The sequence below is a fragment of the Rissa tridactyla genome, chromosome 9, assembly GCF_028500815.1.
Source record: "Rissa tridactyla isolate bRisTri1 chromosome 9, bRisTri1.patW.cur.20221130, whole genome shotgun sequence".
NCBI lineage: Eukaryota > Metazoa > Chordata > Aves > Charadriiformes > Laridae > Rissa > Rissa tridactyla.
In genome coordinates this window covers 43,865,522-43,874,222 of record NC_071474.1, presented here as the reverse complement: position 1 = coordinate 43,874,222, position 8,701 = coordinate 43,865,522, and the positions used below count along the sequence as shown (strand labels likewise).

General features: G+C 48.3%; 1 protein-coding gene and 1 long non-coding RNA gene across 3 annotated transcripts; one reads left to right on the top strand and one right to left on the bottom strand.

Moving 5' to 3' along the window:
- Window positions 1-12: 12 nt before the first annotated feature.
- Window positions 13-6,321, top strand: TMEM35A (transmembrane protein 35A). Its single transcript, XM_054215297.1, has 2 exons — window positions 13-2,026; window positions 4,859-6,321. Exons 1-2 carry the CDS (start codon window positions 1,907-1,909, stop codon window positions 5,243-5,245), a joined length of 507 nt encoding a protein of 168 aa, XP_054071272.1. The 5' UTR covers window positions 13-1,906; the 3' UTR covers window positions 5,246-6,321.
- On the bottom strand, window positions 3,517-8,560 carry LOC128915216 (uncharacterized). Of its 2 annotated transcripts, XR_008468564.1 has the most exons (4): window positions 8,486-8,541; window positions 6,210-7,220; window positions 5,116-5,216; window positions 3,517-4,276 (listed from the first exon to the last, which is right to left on the bottom strand). It is a non-coding gene; the product is annotated as an uncharacterized LOC128915216 (long non-coding RNA). The 2 variants fall into 2 exon arrangements; XR_008468563.1 differs by having other exon boundaries at window positions 6,210-8,560.
- Window positions 8,561-8,701: the final 141 nt, after the last annotated feature.

Below are 8,701 nucleotides of genomic sequence, written 5' to 3'. Positions count from 1 at the left end.
CCTGGAAAATACCCTCTCCCTGGTATTGTGGGTTTTCACCATCGACATGTGAATACAAAGTACTAAAATCCACCGTATTTTTCTAATACTGCCATGCCATTAGTTCTCTGCTTGCTTCAAGGATATTTCAGGTGTTTTTCAAGTTGATAGCGAACTTGCTATGAAGAAACCGTAGGAACTAGAAATCCTCATGCTTTACAGAGAAAATGTTGAGTTTTTGGGGTCAGGGAAATGTTTCCTGTATAAACTTCCAAACCCAATATTGAATCGCTGTCAGTCACGTGGGTAAGTTAGAGACAATGAGAAAGATTTTTCCGTAAAATGAAATGAAGAGAGAACAAATTTCAGCGTCTCTCTCCATCTCTGCCTCCCGCTTCCCCGCTAATGCTGGTACCTAAATATGAAGTGCCCTGTGAAAATGTCAGCAGCAACAAGTTATTTCCTTATCAGGTTGCTCTGCAATAGCTAATTAAAAAATGTGGTGTGTTTTGTATCTGTCCTGCCACGCTCACTGGCTGGCAAACAGTGAACCTCAATGTTAGATGAAGTTCTCTCCAGCTCCTCGAAATACGGAGCTGCTAAAACCTGGAGGCAGGTCTGAGTGAGCGGAGTTCCCTTCTGTTTTGTGAACTTCACGTTGTTTTGAGGGCTTCTTTTATTTTATCTTTTTAATTTTTATTTTTATGTATTGAAATTACCTTTTTGTTTATCCCGGTCATCTAGGCCAGACCAGTAGCAGAACGCATTTCTACAGTCAGACTGTTAAATTTGACTCTCTCCTCTGAAAGAGGAGTTTGCTATCTGATCTGGGTGGATCATGGCTGATAAACTCCCAAGGGAACAGGGAGAGCTGCCTGCGTTTTTCAGACTTTAAACTCCAGTCCTAAGGAACCCTGGGCTTGGAATAATAACAACCACCGCTAGCTCTCAAGCCACAGGGGCTTAAAATACGTGGGTTTAGGACTTGAGACTTACTACGCCAGAAGGGGAGGTGATGGGGAGATTCGTGACAGGCACAGGAAGTGCCACTCTTGTACCATCCCATGAGCGTGAGATTTTTGCACGCTGTTACAGCCTTTTATTTTCAGTTTATAGCGAGGGATACAGTTTTCCAGCAGTTCTGGTTTGTGAAATTATACCTTGGCTTCTTGCTGCGAGACCCGAATGGATTTCTGCTTAGCCTGGCTATGCTTTTGTCAAAATGAAATTTGTTGCACGTTAGAGGCGGAGGGGAGAGATAATGGCTTTAAAACAGGAAGTAATAGGGGATCAGGAAACCTTTCCACTGGTCTCTGGAGAGGTGAACATACAGGAGAGGTTTTATCTGCAATGGGGGAGGGTGGCACAGTGGCCTCACTGTCCCTTTTGGGCATCAAGTTCCAGGAGAGACATCTTTTTTGTTTTTTTGGGGCAAATATATTAAGTAATATGTTGTTTGCTGTGTATTAGTCCCTGAGCATCCGAAATGGACGGCTGCCTATGTACAAGAGACCTCCGACCACTTTTCCTCCGCAGCAGGTTGCTCTCGTGTCCTTGTTTTCCCACTTGTGAGCGAACCTGCTGTGCGTTTGGCTGCCATCCCACATCCCTAGAACTGGCTGGGTTTCGGCTTTCTGCGGGTAATTTATGGAACGTGCAAGGAAACGGAGGATGACTTGGCGTCAGGAGGGGTGGGAATGTGGGAATGCTCATCGCTCAGCACAGGGCTGCCTGGCTGAGCGGCATTAGGACCTGGCAGCTGCTGAGCGGAGGAGGCTGAATCCCCCTCCCGCTGTCATCCTCGCTGCCTCTGCAGCTTTATTCCTCATCTCCTTCAATGGTGACTGACTACCTCCCGCCCGGGCTGGCAGCCAGAGCCAGAAGGCCTCGCTAGGACCGGTTGCCAGGACCGGTTGCCGGCGGCTCCATGGCATCTCCCAGGACTATCACCATTGTCGCCCTCTCGGTGGCCCTGGGGCTCTTCTTCGTCTTTATGGGGACCATCAAACTGACCCCTCGGCTCAGCAGAGATGCCTACAATGAGATGGTGAGTACAGCGGTGGCAGGATGGAGGGAGACGCATTAGGGCTCTCTCCCCACAACCTTGCGGCAGAAGCCGTGTTGGCAGCGGGGTACACGGAGGGTGACTGCGCTGGAGCCCCCGGAGCGATGGGGAGGGAGAGGGAAGCAGCTTATCTGTCTCCTTATTTGATGGACGCGGAGAGAAACAAATAATACGCAGTGCCGAGGATATCCTAGCAGGGCTCCATCTGTGCCTATCCATGGAGGATATCCTCCTGTGGATAAGGATGGGGAGGGGAGGAGAGGGGGATAGGGTAGCACAGCACAGCCATGCTTGCAAAAAGATGGGGACACAAGAGGGCTCTGAAAAGCAAGGTCTGAAGAAGTGCCAGACACGTAGCAGGCAGGTACAGCTGATCCCTGGGAGAATACCTGCCCCCCTGGACCAGGGGGAGGAAAAGCAGATGCCCGCTTTGGCAGCCAGATGATCCTCCTCAAAATTCTGTGCTTTAAAGCAAGGATAACAACACTGACTGTCCCCACCTCCCCAGACTTCTGCGGGGATTAATTCGTGACCGGGACATGCTTTGAGATTCCTAGCTGGTAGAAGAAGTTATTATTAATAGCCACCTTATTATTCTCTTTCGCCTGGGAAATGGGCCTCTCCTCCTCTTGCCTAACGGGAAAGGGGTGAGGAGTGGAAGGAGAAGTCACGGTGGGCATTTCTCGGCTGGTGAGCCATTTAAGCTCCTCTCTGCCCAGGGCCAACCCTGCTGCGGAGCTTTGCCGGCTGCGAGCTGCAGGCAGGCGAGGGACCGGCTGCCACCTTTTGCTTCCTTGTCTGTGTTTGTTTCTTCTCCTGCCGCCCTCCCCTCCTCCCCGTTACATTTATTGCAGTGGCTGAAAAGCGTTGGTATAATTTTTGTGCCCCTTAAAAAAAAAAAAAATTAAAAAAAAAAATAGTGCTGGAAGTTTCCAGCACATTCTGTTCTCTGCCTTTGCTCCACCTGCCCAGCTGCTTTTTCCTTAGCTCTCAAGTAACATCTGAATTGCAGCGCCCAGCGCAGGGATCTCGCAGAAAAAAAATCACCAAGAAGTAACTCAGGAGCAAAAGACTGAGACACAGTGGCCACAAAACGAAGCTCTTAAGCTTCTGCTACATGAGGGACAGAAAAAAAGCACCGAGACTTTAGAAGCATTGCAAAAATCCTTGCTTGGTAAAATATTTCGCTTCCCTGTCCCTTTCTGCTGTACCAAAAGTCAGGCCCACAGGTAGGAATGATCTCCGTTTTTATAAAAAGAAAGCAGAGGCGCTCGGATATTACACAGCGCCGTTATTCTTAATAGCCCATATTGTAACATGTTCACGGCTCGTTAGGCTTTCCTGCTTTTGCTGGGCTGCGTACCAGGGTGGTCTGTCACATCGTGGAGACAGTTAATGAAAACCTGATCTTGCCAATCAATAAGCCCCCAAGCAAATAGAGAACCTTTGTTATATACCTACAACACCAAACTTGCAGTTTTTCATTCAGCAAAGAACAGATGCGCTAGTTTGTCTATTAAAATACTTAAAATACCAGAGTACTCTAGGACATGCTGATAGCACATTTATAAGGCTGTGTTTTTCACAACTGTTTCAAAATACTCTGCTCTGAGGAGAGGTTTTATTCACTGAAGGTTTATAATGCATCCTTACAATGCATACCCTTAGAGTAAATGTGTCATGAGATCGTCAGTTATTTAGTAGCAAAAATGACAAAGTTGTGTATTTTCCACATGTGAAGTCTCCACTCTTTTTAGAAGCAAAAGTTACAGAGAAGTGGGGAAGTTCTGTGTGCCTGTAGTGCAGGTTTTTAAAAATCACACGGAAATAAATCTACAATCTGATCAGCGCCTGTGAGAGCTGACCAACTCCATACCTGAGATTTGGCTTCCATTTCCCTCTCCTTGATCAGAAAGCAGAGAACACAATGGCAAAACCATCTGCAGGGGTAGTATATTCAAGTGTAAGTGGAAATAACTTCGGTGTCTCCGATAACTAGGAGCTTTATTATAATATATTAAAAAAAGAGGAAATACTTGATTGAAAAAAGAAAAAAACAAAGCCGGTACGCCCACAAGCACCTAACGTTCAAATGCAAGAACCTGAATGTGTGTAAGGAGAGAGGTTGTTTCTTCCCTGAGACAATAAGGCAGCTGAATCTTGCAACGTATACAGCTTCTAAATCCAGCACAAACAGGGAGCAAAGGATGCCAAAAGTCAGCTTGCTTTCACCTGAGGACAGAAAAGATCGTAAAGGTACGTAAGCACGGGATGGGGTTGGTGAATCTCAGCTTTGATGTACGGTTCCACGCTACAATTGTACTGCCCATAGACACTGGGGTAGTGTAAGTTCTTTAAGGTAGAAAGAGACTTCTGTTTTTACTTGCTGTGCCTTGGCTTTGCGGGGACTAGGTGGTGGTGTTTAATTATAAAGGACAAGCTACACTTAGAGAGGTATTTTTTTTTTTTTTTTTAACAACATGGTTCTGCATTGCTAATTCTAGCAATCAATAACTTCAGGTTTCAGGAGAAGGTACACCTGGCCTGGTCCTAGCTCCAAAGATGGGTGTTAGGTTGCAGAACTGTTTTGCGGCGAGGAGACAACAGCTTATGAAGGGGGAATCGCAGATTGACGGTGTTAATATCCCTCCAAGAGACACTTTAAGGATACAGATTGGATATGGTGCCAGAAGGGTCTGTGATGATTGAAGGGATCTTTAGGTCATACTGCACATCGATCTGTTTCAGCGGAAGTCATCTTTGCCTTTACTTTCTCGCATTATGGTGTTCTATGCTATTACTGCTTGATTTCAGAAACGAGCATACAAAAGCTACGTGCGGGCCCTCCCCATGCTGAAGAAGATGGGAGTCAGCTCCATCCTTCTCCGCAAGAGCATCGGTGCCCTGGAAGTGGCATGTGGCATTGTCATGACACTGGTGCCCGGCCGCCCCAAAGACGTGGCCAACTTTCTCCTCCTCCTCCTCGTGCTGGCCGTGCTCTTCTTCCACCAGCTAGTGGGGGATCCACTCAAGCGGTACGCCCATGCCCTCGTCTTTGGGATCCTGCTTACCTGTCGTCTGCTGATTGCCCGCCAGCCTGAGGAGCAGCCGCCGGAAAAGAGGATCCTGTCGGTGAACGGGGAGGAGCAGCCACTCATCCACGACGCAGCTCCTGAGAAAGGCAAAATGAAGGTATCCTAGTTGAGCGCGTGTGAGAAATACGGACCCTCGAGGCAGCTCTCTCCAAAATCACCCAGAAAATTTGTGGTTTTTTTTTTTTTTTTAATTTACCTATTTATATTTTTTTGTCTGTCTAAATAAAGTTGCGCTTGGGGTCTGAGAGACACATGGTATGTCTACACTGTAGTCTTGCTTTTTGCTGCTGCCCTGTCATGTAGAAAAATACAAGCTCGCTTTCACTGGGACGGCTCGGAGGCAGTTAGCAGCACGGCTGGAGTAGCAGGAGCTGCAAAACCAGCCTGAGAGCACGCACAAAGACTGGGGCAGGGGCTCATGCTGGCTCGGCACCGCTGCAGTGGGGAGGTGTTAGCCCCCCAGCATCAGCCCCGAGCCCCACAGCAGCGGAAACCTCCCCGGGATGCAGCTCCGCTACGTGGCAGTCTCGGCAACAGCCAGTGGGTAGAACATAACCAAAGTGTCCCGGTGCTGCCTTGTGCAGCCCCATCCACCGATCTACCTTTCCTTTTCCATAGGCAAGGGGGGAAAGGACCCTACCGAGCATAAAAGTGCCGTTTCTTGTATTTGAGAGAAGGGATCCCCCAGCCTTTGCTGCCTCTGTGCCCAGTCCTTTCTTTGGACTGGTTATCCAGGGAAACACGGGATGCGCTATTTGCATCTTCCTCAATTTCCACACTTGGCAGAGGCTCTAAAACTGGGGCAGTGGCCTGATAACAGTAATTTTTTGCCTGCTTCACACGAGGAAATGGCATCTCTTTACCCTTCTTGGCAGAGAGTAAGGATCCCTGATGAGGGGATGGGGAACGGAACTGCCCAAAGAACTCCAAAATATCTGTCTGCTGTTGGCAAATAGCATCATGCTCCCTATTTCCTTGCAAGAAAAAAAATCCCTTTTCCCACAACTACTGCAACTTTATAGAATTGTCGGTTATCGCTGATAGATGAGGGTCCGAACGCGTCCAGGTACCTCACTGTTCATCCCACGTACAGCTTCAGTGAGCTGGGGGAAGTCCTGTCACCAGAGCCTGAATCCCTGCGTGTTGTATCTGAAATCTTACAGAGTGTCAAAAGAAGCATGTGTTACCTCTGAGTTTGTCTGGTTTTCTTGATGTTTCTCTGTTTTCAGTTTTTCCTTATTTTCTTAATTATTCATGAAAATAAACTTTTTGAAATTTGGAGAAAAATGTCTTGACAGAAACAAATTTATTTTTTGAGAGAGACACCTGAAAATATTTTTCCTGTGCTCAAACGCTGCACCTGAAATGGGCGGAATCACGTCAGGGGAATTTCAGAGACAGACAAGGTAATGCAGGATGGAAGCCATCGGAACACTACTGGGCTATATATTAATAACCCCAGGCATTTAAGAGAGATGTTTGAAAATTTTCATGAAGCTGTCTCAGATACATTTCTGCTTCAGTACAATGTGGCAGTGAAAAAAGATATTAAAACTCCGGTAAAATATCAGTATCTTATCTCCATGAAAATTGATGATGGATGTTCATATGCAGTATATCCAGTTTCTTCTTATGTTAAGTTTGCTACTGAAACAGATGTAGTCCCAAACAAATATATGCTGAAAAATCCTCCTCCTAGCACCCCAAAGAGTGACTTATTATCTCTTATCAGATGTGTGCCCTGAACAAAGGAAACTACCAACAAGCCACCTTAGTTGGACAATCTCTTGTCTTTACAGACTGCCTCAAGGTCATCCCAAACGTATACAGAATTTTCTTTATTTTCAGAAGGACACTTCATCTACCATGCCCTGACTGTAGCTATAATCACTTTTTAATTCAAAATCAAATAAAAATACCACCAACTCAAAACCACACTCTGATGTGTATTCCTACACAAAGTACTCACAACTGAATTGCTGCAACCTCTTGGCCAGCTGCCCCTCACGTGGGCATCAAACTTGGTAAATTTTTTGAAACAAGTGTTTGTGTTTGTCTTTTGTAATGTTCTTCACCGAAACCTGTACAGATGCCATAATAATAAATGTAAAACATTCCACATAGGAAGCACATCCCTGCAAAAAGACTGCAAATGAATTCTGAAAAATGTCCCTCTCTTTTCACATTTGCAACAATATGAATTACTGATCTGCAGTAGAAGCCGAGACTCTTCTTGGAGTCCGGTAACAAGAATTCTGCACTTATCTATATTGGGTTGACCTCCATCATTGCCCCCCAACTATTTTTGGAAACTACCAGTCATCTTTGCTTGCTACAGGTGATAAGGTGACAAGAACTGATTTAGTCCTTTTGTAAGACCACGATGCTAATTTACTCTCTTTTTTTTTTCTTCCCCTGCGCTTTTCGTTCTTTTTGTCTCCAAGCCCATAATTCCATTCCTGCCACCCTCATCCGCTTGCTGCCGCTGGCGTTCTCCAGGCTGCAGCTTGCCAGGACAGCGAGGGTTTCATAGAATGACAGAATAGTTTGGGTTGGAAGGGACCTTAAAGATCATCTAGTTCCAACCCCCCTGCCCTGGGCAGGGACACCTCCCACCAGACCAGGCTGCTCAAAGCCCCGTCCAGTCTGGCCTTGAACACCTCCAGGGATGGGGCAGACACAGCTTCTCTGGGCAACCTGGGCCAGCATCTCACCACCCTCATAGTGAAATTTCTGCCTAATATCCAAGCTAAATCTCCCCTCTTTCAGTTTAAAACTGTTACCCCTTGTCCTAGCGCTACACTCCCTGATCCAGAGTCCCTCCACAGCTTTCCTGGAGCCCCTTTAGGTTCTGGCAGGGGCTCTAAGGTCTCCCCAGAGCCTTCTCTTCTCCAGGCTGAACACCCCCAACTCTCTCAGCCTGTCCTCACAGCAGAGGGGCTCCAGCCCTCTGAGCATCTCCGTGGCCTCCTCTGGACTCACTCCAACAAGTCCATGTCCTTCTGATGTTGGGGGCTCCAGAGCTGGACGCAGCACTGCAGGTGGGGTCTCCCCAGAGCAGAGCAGAGGGGCAGAATCCCCCCCCTTGCCCTGCTGCCCACACTGCCGGGGATGCAGCCCAGGATGCGGTTGGCTTTCTGGGCTGCGAGCGCACATTGCCAGCTCGTGTTGAGCTTCTCATCCACCAACACCCCTGATTCCCTCTCCTCAGGGCTGCTCTCCATCCATTCCCCACCCAGCCTGTATGTGTGCTTGGGATTGCCCTGACTCAGGCGCAGGGCCTGGCACTCGGCCTGGTTGTACTTCATGAGGTTTCTCAGAGGAAGGGTGCCCGGCCGCGGCCTACCCGAGCGAGGACCCGCCTGGCACCGCCTGCCTGTCAGAAGAGGGATGAAACAAGCCGCCGCTACCCGCCGGCCCTGCCCCGTTTTTGCCCCCGAAGCCGCTCCCAGCCGCCCCTCCCGCCCGCAGGCCGCGGCCAAACTGCGCATGCTCAGCGCCGCCCGGGACGGGGCGGAAGCGCCGCCGTTCCCAGCCGCAGTGCGCTGCGCATGCGCGAGAG

Coding starts and splice junctions, on each gene's coding strand:
- TMEM35A (XM_054215297.1), top strand. CDS start 1,907: ATGGCATCTCCCAGGACTATCACCATTGTCGCCCTCTCGGTGGCCCTG. Junction 2,027..4,858: donor GAGATGCCTACAATGAGATG/GTGAGTACAGCG, acceptor GCTTGATTTCAG/AAACGAGCATACAAAAGCTA.